We start from the raw sequence: 23,609 nt of genomic DNA on the forward strand, positions 1-23,609 counted from the left end.
CAAGAGGAGACTGAGGGGGGATCTTGTGGCTGCCTACAACTTTATCAGGGGCCACCAGCAGGGACTCGGGGAAAGTTTGTTCACCAGGGCCCCCCTTGGAGTCACCAGGAACAATGGCCACAAGCTGAGGGAGGATGGCTTAGGTTAGATATTAGGAAGAACTACTTCACTGTAAGGGCGGCCAGAGCCTGGAATAGGCTTCCCAGAGATCTTCAAGAGGATAGGCACCTGGCTGGGGTCTTATGACCCCTGCTACCCCCAGTGCTCCTTCCTGCCCATGGCAGGGGGTCGGACTAGACGATCTGTCTAGGTCCCTTCCGACTCATTGATTCTATGATCTTTTATTTTTGCTAAGATGATGGCCGCCCTCAATGGCACAGCCAGAGCAGAGCTGAGTGGGTGGGGGGCAGGGGCAGATGCAGACCGCCCACTGGAGGCACCCTACTGCCACCCCTCTGGGAATCATGCACCCCTGCTGTGGTGAGGCTTCCTCTGCCCTCCTGCAGTAGTGGAGGGCACAACTCTATCCCATTGCCTCCGCTGCTGCTGGGTTGGCAGGGGTTACCTCACCATGGCAGCGTGGCTAGTGTGGGGCTCCTGGGGGGAGGGCGGCAGGGTAGGGAGCCCTAGGCCTACAGTGGGCAGCCCACATCTGCCTCTGCCCTGTGCATAAATCTGGGAGGCACACACCTCCCCATTCCCCCCTCCCCAGGAGTGTGCACCATGGCAGGGAGCTGCCCCCCACCCCATGAATGAGCCTCCCATGGCTCTGTTCCACTCCACACTACCAGCCCTGGGCCCCATGCACCGACCTGGCTGGGCAGAGTCCCTACGCCCAGCCCCTGCCCCATTACTTCCCTCACTGTGGGAGTCTCAATCTGCACCCTCTCTTAGACTTACCTGCAGGGTAAGTCTAGGGGAGCTGCTCTCCACTGCTGTTTGGGGCCGTATTCTTGGCCACATGCACATGTGCATGCACACACATGTACGTGGTACACCCTGTGTCCCACTCCCCACAGCCCCTTGCAGTCTGTAGTTCTGCCAGCCTGCAAGGGGAAACCCACCATTTCTCACATTTTTCCATGGTGAATGGAAAACCCGGATCCCTGCACAATACTGGGAATCCAGGACAAATGCTGTCCTTGAGTCCTACAGCCCAGGACTGGGACTTGATATTTCCATTTCAAGACTTTCCTGCCCAAGTAAGGATGGGTAGTCACCCTACCCTCCTCCTGAGTGGGGCTAGGGCCCTTGGGTCCCCACATGCTCAGTGCCTATGTTTCTGATCACTTATATCAATTTATGTTTAACTTCTGGCTCTAGCCTTTAGGCAGTAGATGAACACCTGAATTTAAAAATGTTAGGAAATAACATTAAAATCCCAGTATCCATTGTTTTGAGAAATATGGTGAAAACACCTCATTGTTCATGGGTGATTTTCAAGTTCTTGGTGTTATTATACATTATTTCATATTTTCACCAATATAGTATGAGACGGCCAAAATTTGTAGTTTTTCTAATAACATCTCTTTTATGTTCCATCAGAATGACTAATTTCAGGCTATAATCTCTGGAAAGAGCCAATTCTGCCACTTCCAAAATTTTTATGAAGAAGCGCTTTTGGAAAGCAGTAATGCAAGAGGGATGTAGAATAGGAAATTCAGACTGGTATTTCTAGAGTATAGATTGTGACCAAAGGAAAATTACTCAGTGCCTACTAACACACTACCAGTCAAACAAATATTTTACCAATCTCTTAATAGAGATCAGTAAGATAATATCATAGCTGAACTTGCCCTTGCTGAATTAAGCTTGAGAAAGGGGCTGCAAGCTAAGACATTTTGGGTGTGTCTACACATGGCTGTACAGCACCTTTGGTACTGCATCGCCATTTAGTACTTCCTTTTGGAAGTACTAAAAGATGGTGCAGTAACAACCCATAATGCTGTATGCTGGCCATGCATGGTTATTTTTGGCTGCTACGTTGCCATAGCAATGCACCCTAGCGAGAGAGTGCATTGCTACGGTGACGTAGTGATGGCACCACGGTTTTTGCCATCGGTCACTATGGCGCTGTAGCATCTTGTGTAGGTGTGCCCTTTGTATCCTGCTTGTGTCTCCTTTAAAAATCTGCCTTATTTGACTAAATTGGGAAAATGGCATCCTTGACTGCTCTAATAAGCATTTGGTCATAATATGACTGCAGTGCCTTATAGAATTATAGGATTGGTAAGAACCTCTGGAGTCATCTAGTCCTACCCTCTGTGCAAGGCAGGACGCCCTATTTCTAGACCATTCCAGACAAAGACTTGGAAGTCTCTAGTGAAGGAGATTCCTCAGTTTCCCTAGGCAGCTTGGTCCATTGTCCTTCTGTTCTTATAGTTAGAAAGTTTTTCCTGAGAATTTAAATCTTCTTTGTTACAATTTAAACCCATTGCATCCTATCTTACCCTGACATTATTACATGGCTCCAGAGGAGAAAATGACTCCTAGTTTGGTATACTGTATCTAGAGATGTAAAATTTGATGAGAAAAGAACTATAAGTCTACTATTTTGGACTGATGAATAAGTACTGGATGTTGATGTTTTATTGTTGGTTTGTTTGTTTGTTTGTTTTTCAGTCTAGTGGTCTTTCTTAAACAATATTTCTATTTTTTTCCCAACGTAGATTTTTCACTACACAGACTTAATTGATCTAGCAAGGTGTGCTCAGGTTAGCAGAACCTGGATGTCAGTAACACAAAATAGTTCATTATGGAGTGATGTAAGTAAGACAGTCTGAAACTGACATTGTACCAATTTTAATGTTTGATTTCAAGTTTCAGAGAGTAAGGATGAAATGATCAGGTTATGTTTAAAAATCCTAAGCACCCCAAAAACAAGCAATCGTCAGTAGTACCTTTTCTTTCTGTAAGATACTGTATAAGAATGTATAAGAATGTAGTATGTTTTAGTTTATTTCTCAGTACCAGAAACCCCAACAAGTTTTACAGGTCTCTTCTTCACATAAAATCAGTAAACAGTTCTGTAGAAATTGGAATGTTCCTGGTGATGTCACTGGAAAAATTATTCCACTTTATTAAGAGACTAGTGTTTTGTGACTAAAAAGATAGCTGGACAGTAGACACCATAGCTATGACATTTTACTGGAAAAAAAGACTTTATGTTCATAATATTTCTAAGATAAAAAATTAATCGCAAAAAGCTTTAATGATTTTCCATTTTTATACATCATAAAGAAACAATGAATAAACAAGTGGTGGTGTGTGTGCCCTGGTTTGTTTCTTTTTAGGTTTTGTTTTGTTCAGATATCCTGCTCTCATATGCTCATAGTTGTGGACTAGTGAATGCCCCAGTTTGTAAATATAAGTTTTAGGCATTAGTTTCATAAATACTTTATTTATATGCGTGAATATTTTTAATGAACTCTGTGAGGCTACTCATATATGTAAAGATACGGATGTGCGTAGTGTTTGCAAGACCTGGATGTTGAGACTGCACAGCAGATTTTTAACATTTAGTTCTTTAAATAATTAAACATATTTTGCATGTATGTCTATATTTTAGATACCTGTACGATATATAGATATCTGCATTGTTTAATTTTTTAGATTGATTTTTCTGCAGTAAAACACAAGATTCAAGACAAAACAGTAGTTAATATTTTGCAGAAGTGGCGTCCTTATGTGTTACGTTTGAATCTTCGCGGTTGTTCTTCTCTTCACTGGCCCAGCTTTAAAAGTATTGGTAAGTTTTTTCAATACTTTTTATTTCTACCTCCTATCTCACTTTCTTTACAGTGTCACTACCTTTTCTTTACTTTACAGCACATATAGTTCCCTATAATTTCAGTCACAGTGAATTAGTGAGAGTGTGGAATTAGTAGGTTAACATTACTTTAAGCAGCTTTTCCTTCCATCCACACTTCTAGGCCCCATCACAATTTTATAACTGAAAAGTAGTAAAGTCATGTAGAAAGGTTTTATGTCTGACGCACTGTGAATATAGTATAGTGCATGAGAATGCAAGCATCTGCTTAAATGTACATGCTTGAATCCAATAATACTGAGGTAATTATACCAGATTTCAGATGTACAGTACTATGATGTTGCAAGACAATTTAAAGTCAGTCACAGGGGTGTGCTGCAGGGGAGGGAAGCCCCAGACGTCTTCCCCTGCCAGTCAGGGAAGACAGCCAGCTCCAGAGCCTGAAGCTTCTCTCCGGTGCTGCGCAGCCCCAGCAGGGAAGGCACCTGGCTCCAGCATGTGGGGCTTCCCTCCCCGCTGTGTGAGTTCAGAGGCTGCGTGCGAGTGCCAGGGAGTGCTGGCAATACGGGCAGCCATGCGGAGACTGAGCCCCTCACTGTGATGCGCAGCACTGGCCGGAGCCGTGCCCCACTGGGTGCCTGTGCCCTGAGCGTCCCGCCTACTGCTGCTGCCACTGCCTGCTGGGGCTGTGTACCACTCTCCCTTACATTCGAACACTGCCCACCCCAGCTCCATGCTCTGTGCTTCCTCCCAGCTGCAGCCCTGCCCCCCACCACTTCCCTACCCACTGCCTGGAGTCGGCAGGAGACTGGGGAAGCAAGCAGGTCCCAGGGCCTATGGCAGAAGTAGCCATGCATGGAAGCTGCACACTAGCTGGCTGGACCCTTCAGTCCACAAGGCTGGGAGCAAAACAGTAGGGTACATTTTGGGTGCTGTGTGTACACGTGGGTGCCTCGCTCCCATCCTCATGGGTGGAAGGTCTGGGTGGGGCACAGGTTTTTGGGGGGTCCTATGGGCCAGATGAAAGTGCTTGGCAGGCTAGATCTGGCCTGTGCGGATCACTGGGGCCTGGGTACAGGTGCAGGGAGCAAAACAGCAAGGGCTGGCACTGCTCAGAGCCACAAAGCAGTGGGTGGAACAACCTGGCCCAGCCAAAGGGCATACGGCTTTCGTGTGCGGTGTTGGGGGCCCTGGGTAGCAGCAACAATGGTTCAGTCCTGCCCAAAGGCATGTGCCCTAGGCCTGGCTGAGCTGGCTTCACGTGGCACAGGTGGTCTGAGGCAGCTGGGGCTGCACCACACCACTGGAGGGGCTCTGTCAGTAGGAGGGCCTAAGTGCCCCGAGGGCCACTGCTGCTGCTGTTGGGGGAAAGGGAGAGTGGTGGGGGGGGGGAGGGGGAGCAAGGGACCCACCCCTCCTGAGCAGTCCCCCCACATCCACACACACACACAATCCCACATCCCTACTTACCGGGGGGTAAGCCTTGTCCCATTCCTATTTGCTCCAACACACTGAGGCAGCATGCTGGGGCAGCAGGGGCACAGGGTGGACATAGAGACACTCTGGCCAGGTGCCAGAGCATCTCTTTGGAGGACCCAGCCTGCAGTTGCTTCAGGGCACACTCCAGTTGACTCTGGATCCAATCTGCGCAGCTTAAAGAAACCCACATAGTTTGGATTTATTCTGCCTCTGCTTTTTGAATGTGTGTACTTAGCCTAAATTTATAAGAGACATTTAAAGATTGCAAGGCTGCTCAGTTACCTGAACGCTTTGGTCCAAGGGGCTTTGTCTTGGTGCTGTTTGGGAAGAGATGTATTTGTGGATGGCTGAGAGATGACTCAAATGGCAAGCAGATGAGACAGCACATGGAAACAAAAGAGGAGGTTTCATCACACTCTGAACAGCGCTGTACCAAGTTGTAAATGGTACCTGCTCATTCTGACAGATAGATGCGTTGCTAGCTACATCACTTTAGTGTGTGTCACTGGCTACTGGAATGATGTGCCTTCGTCAGCAAGATTCAGATGGACCTTTTACTTTTGTTGTGGGTAGTACCATCTACAATTAAGTTTGCTTAACAACTTCCGTTCAAAGAAAATTTTTTTCAGTGGCATATGACTTTGGCAAACTTAAACAATTTCACTTAATTTCCATGCCAGATGTCAGCTTCAGGGTGAGTTTTTGTTTGTTTGTTTTTTTTAACATTCACCTAAAACAGTTCAGCTGTTTCAAAGAATGAAGCTAGGGGAAAGCACAGTGTTTTGCCCATGTTAACCACCACCCATCCCCAACTTTAAAACTTAATTAAGAAGCTCCAACATCACCATGTTTTAGAGTATGTACTTGAAATTTAGCAGGGACTTTCTAACCAAGTTAACTTTATATGCCTTTGCCTTTCCCAAGGAATTTTATTCAGAGGTTAACTTCGGCTTAGTTATCATCTTTCAAAAGAAACTTCCATTCACACATGATTAGAAGATATTTGTTAGAGTTTGGTGGCTAAATTCTCTATACACATTTAATCTCTACCATGCATGCACCACCCCGGGATTTCAGGGGTTGAGTAAAATTTTTCTGCAATTGCTTTTTTTGGCCACCAGAGGTTGTGCTGGTGCAGGGTAGAGGGACTGAGAAGAGGCTTCTGCTTTTCCCCCAGCTGGAGCTTTGGATGTGATGATATGGGAGAAACTGCCTGACTAGAATGCAAAGGGGTAAGGAGCCAGGCTGGGAGGAGGTAGAACAAGGAGAATCAGGGAAAGAATGGAAGAAGGAGGAGGCAGAACCATGGGATGGAAAGATACAGAGGAAGAGGAAGACAGGAGATAATAGTGAGAAAACATATGGTGAGGCTGGAGCCAGGCTGGAACATAGGATATGAGTGGGTGCCATTGAATTCATTAGGAGCAGTGCATCCTGAGACTGGGCAATTTTGTAATGTTGGAAATAAACTATTTGAACAGTGTTTTCCTCACATGGGACATATGTCTTTGGCTTCACACTGATGAAATCTCAATAAGTATCTTTGATTTCTGGCTCAACTTTGCTTCAGTGTTTAGCTCTACCAACAAGAAAGCCTTCCTTTTTATCATTTGGTTTTCACAGTATCCTTTAACTAAAAAGAAATGTTTTCAAAAGAGAAGGAATAGATTCCATATTAATGAATGATATACTTTGAATTTAGCAAATAGAAAAATATATTGCAATGTTTTGGATGAGGTTAGAATGGCTTTAATATTTAATTAGATGATAAATTATTGAAATGGTCTGCTGGAACCAATAGCAACCATTCTCTTTATTTTCCTTTATGTTTAGAAACTAGTTGTTTTGTGCAATTATTGGTGAGAACAATTTGCTCTCTAGAGTGGTGATGGAAAAGAGTAATTGTCCAAGACTAATAGATGTATTTGGTGATGTTCTTGGCATTCAACCTAGAGAGAAAATAACATTCTCAATGGTAGTGGTATGCAAGCTATTTAGTAAAAAAAAAAAATTTCATATCATATATGACTCTGGCAGACAAAACTATGGAAAGCCAAAGTGAATCATATGTGGGCATGGATGTGGTGTCTCCATTAGGTACTTAAAAGTGTAAGATCCTTTTGGGATTTTTCCATCCCTAATGTATTTGATGAAAAACATAACATATTGTATATACTGACTTATATGACCTACAGTCATATTATGGCCACTCTGATCCTTGCTTTCCAGATTTTCTGTTTTCCCAGAGATCCTTTCATTGGTCCTACATTCATTTGGATATAATGATCATGACTAAATTTGTAATTTCTGACTTGCCTTAGAAGGTGAGAAAAGTTGTTGTTGTTTTTGTTACTTGCATTAGGCCCTGGATACTAGTCCCCTATTTCATAATACAGATAATGAAGATGTAAATAGTTTGTGTATGTGGATGCACTGGATGAAATATTCTAAATAATGTTTGGATGTAATGATTTCTCCAGCTTGTATTTTACTGTATAATAAAGGCAGAGTACATAGACTTATTTTATCAAAATGCAGACTGGATACCTTTAGAAAATGTTAAATGTTAACAGTTAGTTGTTAGCTAGTAGGGCTGTGCGAAGCTTTGGTAGCTGATTAGATTTGGAGGAGATTTGGCCCTATTCAGCGGATGAATCTCTGATCCTGAATAGAATCAGGAAACCCATTAAAAGCTCCAAACTGAATCAGAAACTGGGGCCAGCAGTGGCACCAGGGTGACTCTTCCTGGTGTTTGGCACACCCGCCCTGGGCACCAGGAACAGCCTAGTGGTGCCACCAGCCTCAGCCTGCAGCAGCAGCAGCCTACTGTCATCCTGCATCCACATCCGGGGGTGCTGGGCTGTTCCCGGCACTCAGCGCACCCGCCCTGAGCACTGGAAAGAATCAGCCTGGTGCTACCGCCAGCCCCAGCCTGCAGTGGCAGCCTGTTGTCATCCCACATCCAGATCCAGGGGCATGCACCCCCAGAAAGAGCCTGACAGCCCCCCAACCCTCCCAGGGGGTGCGGAGCAGCAAGAGGTGCACCCTACCTCCCCCCACCTCACCGACTGGCAGTTTTTGTTGCAGCTGGCACCAGTTGCTCCCAGGGCTGCTGCAGTGGGGGTTAGGGTGTGTGTGGACAAGCTGCGCCACATCCTGCACCACCCGGGGTTCTGCTTGCTGCCACTCCCTCCAACTCCTATTGCAGCGGCCCTGGGATTAGCTGACAACAGCTGCCTGCACCACAGCATTGGGAACCAATCCCTACTCGTCACATTATAAAGTGGGTTCGCTTTATATGAGGGAAACCTGTATAGCCTATTGCTGAATCTCTGAATTGGCCCTGAATCTCTCCAAATCGATTTGGACCTCTTAATGAGTCTCCAGATTTGATTCAGATTCGGAGATTCGGCTGTCAAATCAGGCCGAATGTCCTCCAAATCGAATTGGCTACTAAAGCTTTGCACAGCCCTAATAAACACAGAAGACTGGCTGCTATTCTGGGGGAGCTGTGGTGTATGTGGATAGGTGGATGCAGGCAGAAACACCACAGAAGCAAATAGAAAATGCAGCAGAAAGCCATGGAAAAGCAGAAAAGGCCTTTAAGCATGACCTGGAAAGAAAAGTAAAAGACTGAGTTTTCTGATACATTAGCAACGAGAAAAAGTTATATGGAATACTGAGCATATAAAATATTCATAAATCAGATTGAGTATATAAGTTTTCTTAAGAAAAAAATTGTTTTTTGAATTGCTGAAAATACTGCACGCATGGCACTCTACAACCATAATATGTTCTTTTAAACAGTCTAAAATTAAGATATGCCAGAATAATATGTGGTTAAGTAATTAAAGTCTGCATCAATGTATATTCACAGAGGGCTGGTATAGTTGAACAGATCTTAATTTTGGCATTTTCTAACTTTAGCGGATTTAACTTTGCAACCTTACTACCATTCGTTTTAATAGTATTTTTAGTATAATTCCCTAGCTTTAAAAAAAACAGCCCAAACAACACTACTTCCTTCCCTGCTCTCCCCCACCAAAAAATCCCCCTCTGTTGACACCCATAGGAGGAATCAGCAAGTTTGAAGCTTTAACTCATTACACAGACCTCTGCCCTTGAGCTGCTTGAAGTCACTGAAAGCAATAGTAGGTTGTCACTCATTGCCCAGCCAGTCTCAATCTCTCCATATAGTTTCTTATTCAGTGTCATGGATGTTCCCAGAACAATATGGGTGCAGAACACAGAGATTTCAACAAGCTGGGTTACAAGTAGTAATATAGTGTGGACTTCCATGCAGGCTGAGAAGCAGGGTAAATTATACTGTGTGGAATTTCCCACTACTCATCTTATTTAGTTTTAGGAGATAGCTAATATCTTTCCACTGTGTGGCAATCTTTTCTGGCTGAGGGCCAGAATGACCTGTTGGGCCAGGTCAGAGACAGGTGAGTGGAAGGGCCCAACTACTGTCATTGTTTATTTCCAGCAGCATAGAGAGGGCATCTCTAGCCAGTGCTCACTCGCATGGTGGCATGGACGGAGTGCCTGCAACTAAAGCCCCCCGCCTCTGAATGTCACCAAAGCCCCACCTCCGGAGATTGCTGACTCCTCCTGTGCAGTATTGTGCAGTGTAGGCATACCTCCAAGTCTCTGGCCCCAGTGGCTCCCAGTTACTCTCTGTTTGTCCAGGTAGTCCCGATCTCTGCACTCAGTTTCCTGTCCCAGTTTCCTTGGCCAGTAAGTCCGTGTCTCCTTCACTAGCTTGTCCCACTATTCCCCTCAACTCCCAGTCCTTGAGTTCCTCTCCCTAGCCCTCTGGTTCCAGTCTTCTCTGAGATTCCTTCTCCCAATCTAATTCCCTTTACTTGCTTCCCAATCTGTCCCATATATATTCAGGTTGGTTGGCTTTTCCTTCAGGAAGCCCAAACCCAAAGGAATAGAAATATAATAGAAATGTTGAGAACACAGGGAAACAGTTCTCCAGCCTTTAATTTCTAATGCCTGACATCCTGTAGCAGCCCAGATCTTTAATTACAGGAAAAGTCTTGCTCTGCTCTGGGCTAGAATATGCCTCCTTTAGATGGATACAATGCTGAATTTATCTGGAGTAGGACAATGTAATTTTCACTGGTTTCATGGAAAATTTCTGTTTAAGAAGTTAAATGTTGACAGTTATAAGCAACTGAAAATAGGATCTTATAATAAATAATGTTGGGCAACCTCAAATATAGGTGGTGCTATTAGACCCCCTATGGTTAACAGAAGAACAGTAATGACTTCTGTGTTTTGTGAGTCTTTATCTCTGCGGAACTTTTTATCCAAATTCACTAACTTTTGATAGTTTAAAAGTATTTGGTACTTAGCCATTGCTGCTTATGACATTAAAGTGCTTTATTCCAAAGCCAGCAAACTGCCCTCCTTGCTTATCCCCATCTAGTAAGATTATTTTCAACTAGTGTATATATAGTCCTTGTTTCCTCAATCAACATGACTTGTAAGTTTCAGTTTGTAAGGTTTAGATTGGATATCAGTAAAAACTTCTTCACTGTTAGAACAGTGAGGCTGTGGAATAAACTGCCTAGGGAAAATGTAATCTCCATCACTGGAGGTGTTCAAGAAGAGATTGGATAAGGATTGGTCAGGGATGATTTAGGAGTAGCTGTCTGGAGTGCTTTCTAAAAAGCAACAGTTGGAAGCCTAAGAGCAACACCCTCCTTTTCCCCCACACACATGGACAGGTGACTGGGAGATAACAGAAAGAGCGCTATAGCCTAGAGCCGTGGTTCTCAACCTTTTTTGTACCAGGATCCATTTGTAAACATCAGTGGCTAGTCCTGACCCACTGCACCCCCACTCCAGGCCCCAGGCCCCCAGTATGTTTGGCGGGGATGGTGTATGGGGGGCCAAGGAACCCCTTGCAGGCTGGAGCTCTGCCAGCCTGCAAGGAAAAAGCCCCTGTTTCCCACATTTTCATTCTTTAAAAGAGAATCTATTTTTAAAGTTTGTTGATTCATTTTTAAAGTTTGTTTATGACCTTTTCATATATTCTTGTGACCCACTTCTGGGCTACAACCCACAGGTTGAGAAATGCTGGCCTAGAGCAGTGATTTTCAACCTTTTTTGTATCAGGATCCATTTGTAAACATTGATGGCCAGTCCTGACCCAGTGCCCTTCACTCCCAACCTGTTGCCCACCACCCCCAGGCCCTAACCCCTCAGTGTGTGGAGCAGGGGGGATCCCAGGCAGCTCCTTGCAGGCTGAAACTTTGACAGCCTGCAAGGGAAAAGCCACGGTTTCCCATGTTTTTTCCTTTAAAGGAGAATCCATTTTAAAAGTTTATTGATCCATTTTTAAAGTTTGTTCGTGACCCTTTGATATATTCTTGCAACCCACTTTTAGGCCACAGCCCACAGGCTGAGAAACACTGGCCTAGAGCAGATGGATATTGAAGAGGACCATGCTCAGCAGCAGGAAAATGAATTAGAGCTCCAGAACTGGCTACGTTATGAAAGCCAATTAAAGCAGCTAGGATAAATTTATGGAGAGAATACAGAAAGGGGAGTTCTGGCTATTCAATTAATTAGAGGGTGTGATGTGTGGAGTTATGCCTGCGGTTTAGGTTGCAGAGCAGAATGGAGTTTCTTTGGTTTTTTCTGTGCTTGTGGGCTTTGCTGGTTGTCATGTGAGGCTGTGAAGGAATTTTCCCTCTCTTGTTGCTACAGGTGCTCGGGGGTTTGTTTTTCACTTTCCTCAGAAGCATTGGGTTGTGGCTGCCTCCAAGGCTAGGGATTTTGACTAGGGTGTGCCAGTTTTCCTGCTGGGACTAAAACTCAGAGTTTCTAGGCTTGAGGGTCCTGTTTATCTGCTCAGGGTCAGACTGATCGCCCCATTTGGGATCAAGAGGGGTTTTTACCCCATGGTCATATTGGTTTGCACTGTACGGGGTTTTGCTTTCCTTGGTAGCAGGGGTTGAGGGCATAGCTCTCTTCCTTAGATTACTTGAGTACTTTTAAACAACACTTGTAGCCCCGGTATAATGATAGTCTTTGTTCCTCTGCTTTACATTGGCAGGTTAGAGTGCTTTTGGTGTGTTTGGGTAATATCCCTTGTAGATGTGCAACAGGGTTGATTGTGTAGTTTAAAGAATAGGTTAGAAAATGGATTTATATAGGATGGTTTGGACAGGAGTGATCTTGCCTCTGGTGGGAGGTTTGGACTGCATGGCCTCCTGAGGCTTCTTGCAGCCCTACTTTTTATGATCTGTGCTCTTCTATTTTTCTTAAACCTGTACAGCTAAGACAGTAAATTGTATCCAGCATGACTGGAACATCTATTTGCAAACTGCAAATTTTCCTGTGCTTGCCGATATTTTGTATCTTTTCCCAGCTCAAAATAAAGGATTATATCCATTTTCAACTGCTCACTTCTATTTGTTTTAAATTATTTGTGCTGGTACAGTAAGTGTGATTGTTTGCAAAGAATGTTCAAGATGTATATATCTGAAACAGTTTGTTCTAATGATTATGGATATCCAGAAATCTACTTTAAGAATGCAAAATGATTCAATCAGTGTTTTATTAATATTAAAATGAACAGCACAAATGTATTCCTTTAATATCCACAGATGTTGGGCATACAGGGTACCTGTTCCTGTCTCTTCTGAAAGCTTGATTGACTTAGAAAGTAAAACATTTCTGTGTTATGATGCTTTTATAATTGCTGTAAGCCCATTTTCCTCCCCTGCCATTTCCATATTGTTGAAAATTATACTACAGTCTACTCCTTAGCAGTTTTTCTTGCTAACAGTTTGGGCTGAATCATCTGCTCAAGTATAGCTTACAGATGTCATGAACCTTTCCACACTAACGTCCGTTATCCACAGTTCTGATCTCATCTTTTGAGATAAATCCAAGATTACACAGATTTACCATTTTATTGTTAATAGTAAAACAGCAGTGATGGCTGGCTTTAAAATCTTTCTGGCTGGCTAAACGGTTCAAAGTCACTATTGCAAATGATTCAGCAGCAAAATGATAGTTTTTAATTTTTTTGTTGTTGTGTGCATATAGCACCAGTTTGGCAAATGAGGTACATGCATTATATGTGTGTATAGTAGTAATTGTTTCATTTCTTCCAACAAACATTTTAATACTATTCCAGTTCATACTAACTGACAAAGAGAGAGATTATTGTGCCAGTAAAATATAAAATGAGTATATTGGAGACATAAAATATAATTCAGCTGTTTGTGATATTACCTCACCCACTCAGGCATTTGGAACAGGGGAGTGATCTTAGGGAACTGCTTGGCTTCCTGGGGTTTATAGTTTGCTGCTATTAGAATTCATAATGCAGGAACTAGAGATTTGCTGTAGGACGCTAAAGATTTCTGAGTACTAATTTCTTTCCCTAGTACTGGCCACAGTATTGACAGACCTTTCCATTATTTTTTCTTACAATCCTTAGTAAAATACACTTAGAACCCACAGCAGAGAGTTAGGAGTATTGCTTCTGGGTAACATGGTAGATTGTTCCTCCTGGCATCACAAAAGCAATATAAAAAGCACACTAAACACCATACTAAGTATAAGGAACAGGAGGAAAGCTTCAGCTGTTTGTTGGAGATGGATAGAGAAAGAATGGGAAAAGAGAGAGGTAATAGGCAGAAAGAGATTGAAGAAGGGGTAGGAATTAGGTAAGTAGGCCCAGGGTTTTCTAATATGCTTTGGATGCAGAAATGTTTTTGGGGCATTTGTGATCATATGGTGCAGAATAAGAGGTTTTGAGAGGCAGTGTGGTCTGTGGTTGTGGTGTTTCAGTGGAGGACATATATGATGTATAGCAAATGACAGAAAGACTCTTAAAAAAAACAACAATCCCATTCCTTGTAATTCAAGTCATCTCTCTTTTTTAATATCTTCTTTCCATACATTTATTCTTCTCTCCTGCATTGTCTTATCCTGTTACGGCTTTGTTTTAATTCCTGTTCTTGCTTCATAGTTCTTACCCATGCAACAAACTTTCATTTCCCACATCATCCCCATAAGACTGTGATAGACACCTGGTTGCTGCCAGTTTTCCAGGAGCTAAGCCTTTTGAATTCTAGCATTTTCTGGGTTCCAAATAAACACTCATCTATTACACACTTATCTATTACATAAAGGGTCTTTAGTACCATTGTCAAAATGAAGTAACAAAGTATCCCTAGGCATGAAGGATTACATCTGATCATAGTTAAAATTACACACATTTTAGTAACTACTTTAACCCCCAAGATGTAGTTCGGGAAAAAGAGCAAGAGTAATGATGCCATTAGAAGGTCTTCTATTGTACCATTATTTTAAGAGCAAAGAAGAGTATTTCTTTATTTTATATTTTTCTTAGATTCTCAAAAATCTTAACAGATACCACCTCCAGTTTTCTGGCTTTCTTTAGGTGTTATTGTAGGAGCCTGTCTTTATCTCCTTACATCTTAAAATGTCATTGGTTGAACCAGGTCCATGATGAAGGCTTTGCCTGTAGGGCATTGTCACTCTTTGTGAGCCTTCAATTTCATGTTCTCTGTTAATAGAGATTCTTTCCTTTTCTTTAAATAATTCCTTTATAAAGGTTTTGAGCAATTGGAGACAGGTGATTGATTCAGCTGATGGTCCTTTTATGAAGTTTTGAAGCTTGAAGCTTTTGTAGAAGCAGTGTACTCTGATACCCTGATTCTGTTGCTTGCACACCATCATAACTCTTGTGGATGGCAGAGAGGAATTGTGTTTTGGAGTTTGCACTGGGAATGCCTGAGTTCTGATCATACTCCTGATCCACTTGCATAGGCTTGAGCTTCTTACCTATAAAATGGGGACTACCATGCTTGTCTTTAAAACCTGTTGTTTGTTAGTTAATCTGGAAGTTTGAAAAGAAGAAGCATTATATAAATGCCGAACGCTATCAGTCAATAAAATAATGTTTATAAAGGATGTTCTCTTTACTGAGAACATCCAACAAGAGTCGTTTCCCTGAGAGGTATTCACTACCTGTCTAGGGTACTTCTGAAGCCTCATTTCCATAGTATTGGAACACCTGATAACATTTAATATAATTGTTTTTATAACATCCTGTGAGGTAAGGAAGTACTGCCTATCTCTGTTTTGCAGATGGGGGAACTGAGACCTGGAGATACTAAGTGATTTGCCCATGGTCAGATAGGAAATATGTACCAGAGCATATAACAGTACCCAAGTCTCTTGAGTCACAGTCTTATATCCTAATCACTAGGCATCTCTGTACCAGCACAGCATTCACTGAACCCTATTTCACTTTAGACTACAATTGGATTTTTTATGATACCACATACAAGAGAGCTGATATAAAAAAAAATTACAGAACATTGCCATGAAGTTCATGGAAGTGAAAGGTAAAGAAATGGCAATACATTCAGCAGAGAAGAGAGTTGGTCCCAATGCTGCAGTGAGTTCCATGCAGAAGCAGCATCTACTCAGGTAGATCAAATTGCAGGATCTTTGCCTTGGTTTATACAAAACAGCTCCTTTCCAACACAGATTTATAGCTATGTCTATCCATTTATTTTGTGCAGGTTCAAATAGATATCCAGACACTGGATGAGACTGATCCAAAACAAATTATCAGAAATAGTTTATAAAGGATGTTCTATGACTGATGCCATCATGTAGTTAGTAAGTGGAAAAAAGAAATCTTTGTAGGCAAATATTCCTTCATGGACAATCAACCCAATCAACAAAATGTAAACAATAGGATTTTTTTTCTGAAAATGTATCAAATACTTGTTGAATCGAGTAATAAAGCAAATTCCCTAATTAACCAATTACAGTGACAATCACACCATGCTTCTTTATTGTTTGAACTGATTGTTCTTTGTGTCGTTCCCACTCCTCATCCTCTTTGTCTGTTTCTGGGTAAACTGGTAATTTGTCTTTTGGACACTCCTCATAATAACTCCGAATGTATTTTCCAACAGACCACCCTTTGTATTCCTCAGGCATTTTGCATTCCAGGCCATTGTAGTGAACACTGTAGTGATGCCTTAACCAGTAAAAAAGGTAATGAATGTTGTAATCACATCTCCAAGGGTTCTCTCGAAGCCACAGTAATTTCAAAAAATACAGATCTTCTAATACTCCATATTCAAAATTTTGCAGGCTGTTGTTTGATAAATCTAGCTCCTCTAAATTAATGAGCCCTGAAAAGGCAGCTGATCAAGAGAAAAGCAGTTATTGAAATTCATACATTAGTTAGAAAAGTATGTTTATCTGAAACAGGGAAAAAATCCCATATTTATATAAAAATAAACAGTATTTTGTGTATTGTTTTTAAGTCTACAATAAAGGTTTCTTTTGAACCTCAAAGAATGGATGTACTGCAAATTTTATACAAGTTACAATCAATCTGGTCCCTATGGGTGCTGACAGATGGACAGTTTCCCACTGTAACTCATGACACTTCACAGAAGGCGCCATGAGTTACTGCACCCCCTGCCCCCGACCCAACAGATGTTGCTGTTTGGTGGAGGGTGAGGGAGTGAAGCGATCAAGTTCTACATTGAAGCCAATCCAGGGGAGAGAGGTGGGCTGCCTGTCTCTCTCTCCCCTAGCCCTACCCCCCTTCCAGCTCCGGTACTGTCTTCAGGATGGAAGAGAGGGGAGGATGCTCTGTCTGGAGTTTGCCCAACCTGTGCTGGAGGATGGGGTGGGTAGAGCCCTCCTCCTGGGGTGGAGGTTTCCAATCCACCCACCGCACCCTCCAGTGCAGGCTGGGCAAACCTCAGACGGTACTCCTTCCCCTTTTCCCCATTCCACCCTGAAGACATCCTGGGGGCAGGGCTGGGCTGATGCCCGCTCCCAGATATAGACAAACAGAAGTTAATGAAGGCTTTGCTTTGGAGCACCTTCATCTGAACCCTCACGAAATAAGGGTTAATTTATCCCGTGATCGAACACTTTTAAAGTGCTCTGCAGCCGTGCCCTTCTGTCATGGCACAGCTGTAGATTGCTTTCAAGGAGCTAACTGTGTGACAAACTTCTGTTTGCACCCTATGTGTATTCAGAATAACTCTTAATTTGCTGACAAATACATGTTTTCAATGCTTTTTACTTCTGTTAGCACTTCAGAGACCACATTGCAGGGCCATTGAACTGGAATCTGGTTCTTTTCTGTGAATCACCAACAGAATTTTTATCAAGTTCTTTTAATCACTTATATCTATTCCAAATCCATTGCTGCATTATGCTGTGAAGGTAAAACTAGTTTGTATGCAGATTTTGAAGTGGTAGAACTGTTTTAAGCAAGGGAATTTTTTTTGACTGAAATAACTATGGTGGTACAACCTCTCTAATTGTGGATGCATTTATATCAATATACAGGTGTCTTGTACCAGTAGAAAATATTTCTATGCCTACAGGATGAAAAATTACTGGTTTAAGGTGTTTTAATTGCATCTACCCTTAGGGGCATGTACCTCTTGTTAAAGTTATGCATGTTTTCTGTGAAGGCAAAGTCAAGGGTCTTCCCACACCTAATAACTCATTGTGCTGGTCTGATTAAGGCACACCAGTTTCTGCCAGTAGTTTACAACGGAGTAGTGTGACTAGGATCATGTCTGACTGTGTATGTCTGCAGACACATGTATATCTGGAACAGTTTCAAAGGGGGAGCTGCTGATCAGGTGTGCAGAAACTTGCATTCTAACAGCTATATCTGGCCAAGCTGTGAAGAAAATGAAAGTAGCAAAACAGCTCCATCTTTAATGCTGCTTCCATCCAAGGTTTTGCTATGTTTCTATGGTTCATAGCTTGTCCACACATAACTGTTAAAACGTAATAGCTGCTATGTGGGACACACCAAGCATCTCCCTTGTCCTTTTGAAATGGCTCCAAATGCATGTGTATTCATACACTTTGACTTCCCAGCCCAAATGACTAAGTACCTATTTATAGCTGAGTTAACTGTGGGCTGACATGGCTTGAGCTCAAAACAGGGCTTGCAGAGCCACAGTGAAAACATCTTAATCTCTCTGATACCATCCCCTATGCAGACAATACCCAAGTATAATTTGAAAATATCAAAACTGAATTGTGTCGATGAATGCCTGATTTGACCTACAGAACCTTTACTGCTGATGTTGCTGGTGAGAAGGAGAGAATATTTAACTGTTCTCAGGCTAAATAGGCAGGACTGGTAGTTTTTTTTTAACTTGTATTTTTTACTTGTGAAGTGAATACATTTGATTCAGTGGCAGTAAATTAGTGGCAGACGAAACATGCATCTTTACAAAGGCACTGCAGTGTATTTCACAGAGTAAGTCATATTTTAAATAAACCCACCCTGTGGCCCTTGCATAGTATAGGTTTTCATGTAAGGAATCTAGCAATAAATGATTTTAAACCTCTTAAATAGTATCTTATTTAGGTTACTGTTGTCCTATCTTCTTTAGGTTTCAGAATGCTATGGCAGGAAGCAGTGGGGTTTGTTTGTTTGTTTTAATCTTTGTTCTTTCAGTCTTTCTCTTTCATATTTTTGATTGCTTTCCCTGTTTAAAACCTGTTCTGAAGAAATGTCCTACAATGTATTAAATGCAGGGTAGAACTGCACCTTCATAGACTATTTAAGATACATAGATCACAAACTTTCATGAGCCCAAGTTCACTTTATGAGATTCTGATGAACATTTTGTACAGCTGTTTTTAGCCCTAGTAAAGAAAACTATATCTCAGAACTAAAAATACCATTCTAATCCTATCAGTCTATAATGATATTAATTGTACTAATTAAATAGTATTAATTAAAAGCAGTTAGCATCATAAGCTAACTTTAGTCAGGTTTGTGATAATAGTGTTTAAAAAGGTAGTTTTTGTAGTGTTTTGACTGTTTAGTCTTATATTTGAATCTTGTACTGTTTTAAATATGAAACAAAGTATGCCAAAGTCCTTGCTTACTACATTGACTTAAGTGAACAAGATATGTCAGCCTAGAATTTGGCTTGCTGAATTCAATTAAACATATAGCAACATTTGTTAGTTTTCTGATTGTCTTGATTTTTCATGCTTAGACTATGGGGAGTGAAGACATTGCCAGAGCTAATAATCAGTAAAACAGATTACCATTGTTACAAATATGCAAATTATTCTTACCAGGATCTATATAAACTATTCCATTACCGCTGAGGTTTAGTATCTTCAATTCGCTAATATCTTCAAACTCCTTAGCTTGCAGTTGTTTGATCTTATTGTTGGACATATCAAGTTTAACAATATCTGGAGGTATGTTACCTGGAACTTTCTTTAACTCTTAAAAAAAATGAAAAAGACATATGTTAAGTCATCTTTAGTTTATCTCTACTACTTGTACTTTCAGCAACTAACTGTGATAAAAGATAATTGGTGTACTATGCCTTTAGCCATAAGGAGAGCTGTGGTTCTTGGGTTCTGAAAGTACTTGAACAATTTGGGGAAAATACAAAACTACTTCCTATATCTTGTAAAAGTTTCTTTTTTCCCGCCCTTCCTTTTGCTTATTGAACACTGGCCTATGTCTCGTGCCATCATTTCACAAGTTAGTGTGAACAGTTTTCCTTGTGTAACTCCTTTTGACTGAAACAGATTTATTTCAAGCCATGTGCAGGCATTGAATTTTTCTTTTTGCCATTCTCCTGGTAGAAATGACAAGTGTGCAAGAATTTGTTCAATTTCTTCTGAAGGAAACAAGCCTCTTCCAGGGAACATCTTTCAAGCAACAATCTGGAAGAGATCTCCTTTGTGAGAGAGCTTCTCTTACAAGAACAAATGCTTGTATTCTCCACTCTGGTCTCAGGTTTGTACTCTCCCCTCTGGTTTTATGAGCCTGGTGGAGGAGTGTATAGATATATAAGGAGACACTTTGAATAAAAGCTGATATATAAATAGAGGGTTTGATAGTGGAGAGCTTAGTCACTTCATTAAATGAAACCTATGGAACTAACTGTATGAAAATGTTTCATCAGTATGAGAGAAGATTCCATAATCAGACCCTACGATGCTACCTTGTACCTTTCTGTTTCACACTATTAAAAGTAAAGTGTCCAGAGTATTAAAACAAGTGAAAATATGATGATTGTTACTATTAGAAGTAATGTTGAGTCATTTCAGCTAACCATTGGGATTGAGAAGGATTGCCCCCAAATCCTGCACACAGCCACCTCCTGCCTGATCTGTAGGATAGTGCTGGGGGCAGCTCTGAGTCTCAGTAGGATCTGAGGAACCTTATACCCTACTCCAAACATTGCATGTCCTGCTATTCACCATTATTTTAATGTCTGCCAGGGGCCTGAGAGAGTAAAACTCAGAGTCCCTCTTTGTAAGTCCTCTTAGTCATATGACTTCTGTTTTCTGTGATCCTTGGGAAAAGTAATGATCTGACCTGTCTGAGGGAAATTTATTTTTTAGAATAAAATAATATGCTGGTCCTATTAGTAGCCTAGGGAATGACATAGAATAGAGAACAATTTAGGGTTTATATTAGCATCCAGGCCTAGCTGAAAAATTTCTGGACCCTAGCCAGGTTAGTAGACAAGTAGACATCTGAAATGTATTGATATTGTGCAGGCACAGTTCTCTTGGGTACTGCTGGATAAGACATTAATCTGTTGATAAGCTACCTAAAAATGTGTCCTTTTAGTTGTCAGTAATTTGTTTATGCTGAAGACTGCAACAGGTTTGCTTTTTTTTTTGCTGGGAAGTGACCTATACTATATGCAATTTAAAAAGAATTTTTTAAAAATGTTTGAGAGTGAGGTTTCTAGACTAACAACTATTCAAAAATAAATACAAAAGCCCTCAGTTGTAGAGCAGGCAGATGAAAAAAGAATACTTTACAGTGGCTGCAGAGGTGGATGAAGGCTGCAGCAGGATAGAAAGCTCCAGTTGTCTACGTTTTCCTTGTCTTTGGATTACAGTTTCCTTCCCACAATTACTAGAAACCTCTAGTTATGGACTTGCACAGAGGCAGTGATTGCATGATGATTGTTTTGTACTTGGAATTGAGACAGTTGTGCAATTCAGCAGCTGCAATCATAACTGAGCAGATCTATTTAGGGTCTACTTTCTCAGTTCACCTAGCTGGAAAACCATGTCTAATGGGATCACTCTATCAGCAGTCCAAATCGAGTAATGAACTTTGCAGTCTGGCATGTCCACACTCTGATGGACAACCCTAGCAGTGACTGATAAGAGCAAAGGACAGCACTCATGGACAGAGAACTTTGCATGACTTGATATTAACATTGTTTCACTTTGCCAGGACAGACACACTGGCCAGGAGCAGTCACAGGCATGGTGGTTGCTAAACCTATATTTTTGGAAAGGAAAAGGCAGACACATCCACAGTGTTGGTTTTGCTATCAAAACCAAGATTGTTACTCAGATGCTGGAGTGTCTAGCTGGCATCAGTGAGTATCTCATCACCCTTTATCTTCCACTGACCAACAGACGACATAAAACAGTCATCAGTGCATATGCCCTGACCTTGATGCAGATGAAGAAACAAAAGAAGAATTGGATTCTAAACTTGACCCAAGTCCTGTCACTTGTTTCTAAAGAAGATAGGATAATTCTTTGCAATTTTAGTACTAGAGTAGGCAGAGACTCTGAGTTATGGAAAAAAACACCTAGAAAGGCATGGGTGGAAAAAGTCAAATTTAAATGGCATTGTTTTCTTGAACAAGTATTCAGAACATGTCTCATCATTACAAATTCCTTATTCTACCAAAGCAATAAATGGAAAACAACGTGAATGCGCCACTACTCAAAATACTGGCAACTGTTTAACTGTGTGATAGTGTGTGCTGGGACTCTCATGATGTCTGTATCACTGGAGCTATGAGCAGCGCAGACACGACTGCTGGGTGGATCATTGTTTGATACATTGTCATGTCCATTTGTATCACCCCAAAATGACATAAACAAAAGAAGCAATCAAGGAAGAGGTTCAATATCGAGTACTTAAAAGGCCTTACTAAAAGTGGCCATCTCCAGCAATGTCTCAGTGAGAAACTCTCTGACCTCCCTGATGACTATATATTGATCATGGGGAGAGCCTCAAGAAAGGTATCCATGAGGTGTGCAAAGAATCTCTTTGCTTCTCTGCAAAGAAAAATCAGGACTGTGTCAGTGAGAATGTTAGGGAAAATCAAACTCTTATTGACAGAAAATGGAGAGCCTTCAAAGCTTGGCAGAATGACATCAACTCCGGAAGACGCTTATCACCACATTAAATTTGAGACTCAGAGGAAAATTTAAGAAAAAAGTGCAAGTGTTGGGAAGACAAGGCAAGAGAGATTCAAAAGTTTAGTGACAGCCACAACATGCATAGTTTCTACAGCACAACAAGGAGTTGTCCCTTTGAGGTCCAAGGATGGAACAACCCTCTTTAAAGACAACTCCACCATCGATGCACAGTGGAAGGAGCTCTTTGCATGAGCTTCTGAACCAAGATTCTAATGCCAGAGGCAGTACCTTCAAAGCCATTCCACAACACCCCATTAAGGACTACCTTGAAGATCCACTGACTTATCAAGATTCCTTGAAAGCTGTTAAGCAGATGAAGAACAACAAAATGTGGTCCTGATGGAATACCAACTGAAATTTATAAATTCCCAATGTTTTGAGAGATGCCAGAATTATTACCATATTAAAGAAAGGAGATTGTTTGGACTGCAGGAATTCTCTGGGTATTGTATTCCTGTCCATAGCTGGGAAGATCTTTGCCCACAATCTCCTCAACAGTCTCACTATCTTTGCCAACGAGATTCTATGCAATGTGTTTTCAGACTACTCGGAGGCACAGTGGAGATTATCTTTGTTGGGAGACAGCTGCAGAATAACTGCCTCAAGTAACACTGAGATGTTTATTGACCTAACACTTTTATTCCAGTCAACAGAGAGGCCCTATGGAGGATCCTGATGAGATCTGGATGTCCGCCAAAACTTGTTTCCATTATCAAACTTCTTTGATGGCATGACAGGACATGTCCTGAGCAATGGCTCAGAAACAGACTTCTTCACTATGAGAACTGGAATCAAGCAAGGATGTCGTTTGACTCCAGCATTCTTTCCTGCCATGGCAGGGGGTCGGACTTGATGATCTGCTGAGGTCCCTTCTGACTCTACCAACTATGAAACTGGCAACTATGTGTAGTTGTCTTAGTTCTCTTTTCTATCAGTATTGTATCTATTCTGCATCTCATTGCTGGTAGACTTCAATATGGAGTCAGCATCCAGTATTGCATGGATGGGAATCTCTTTAACATCAACTGATCATATTCCAAATCCAAGATAACCAATGCCTCCATTACTGATC

General features: G+C 41.7%; 2 protein-coding genes across 5 annotated transcripts in view; one reads left to right on the top strand and one right to left on the bottom strand.

Moving 5' to 3' along the window:
* Nucleotides 1-23,609, top strand: part of FBXL13 (F-box and leucine rich repeat protein 13) — a gene marked incomplete at its 5' end in the record, with an annotated part of 190,279 nt that overhangs the window by 62,575 nt on the left and 104,095 nt on the right. The window contains 2 exons of the mRNA XM_019543969.1: nt 2,670-2,765; nt 3,613-3,748. Coding sequence (XP_019399514.1) covers nt 2,670-2,765; nt 3,613-3,748 — 232 coding nt within the window. The remainder of the gene's footprint in view (nt 1-2,669; nt 2,766-3,612; nt 3,749-23,609) is intronic.
* Nucleotides 14,166-23,609, bottom strand: part of LRRC17 (leucine rich repeat containing 17) — a 41,749-nt gene continuing 32,305 nt past the window's right edge. For all 4 annotated transcript variants that reach the window (XM_019543604.1, XM_019543605.1, XM_019543603.1 and 1 more), the window contains 2 exons: nt 19,409-19,564; nt 14,166-16,473 (listed from right to left, as the gene is read on the bottom strand). In XM_019543604.1, the coding sequence (XP_019399149.1) occupies nt 16,079-16,473; nt 19,409-19,564 (551 nt within the window). In that variant the 3' untranslated portion in view covers nt 14,166-16,078. The remainder of the gene's footprint in view (nt 16,474-19,408; nt 19,565-23,609) is intronic.

This window comes from Crocodylus porosus, unplaced genomic scaffold (genome assembly GCF_001723895.1).
Source record: "Crocodylus porosus isolate Cpor-Errol unplaced genomic scaffold, CroPor_comp1, whole genome shotgun sequence".
Lineage (NCBI taxonomy): Eukaryota > Metazoa > Chordata > Crocodylia > Crocodylidae > Crocodylus > Crocodylus porosus.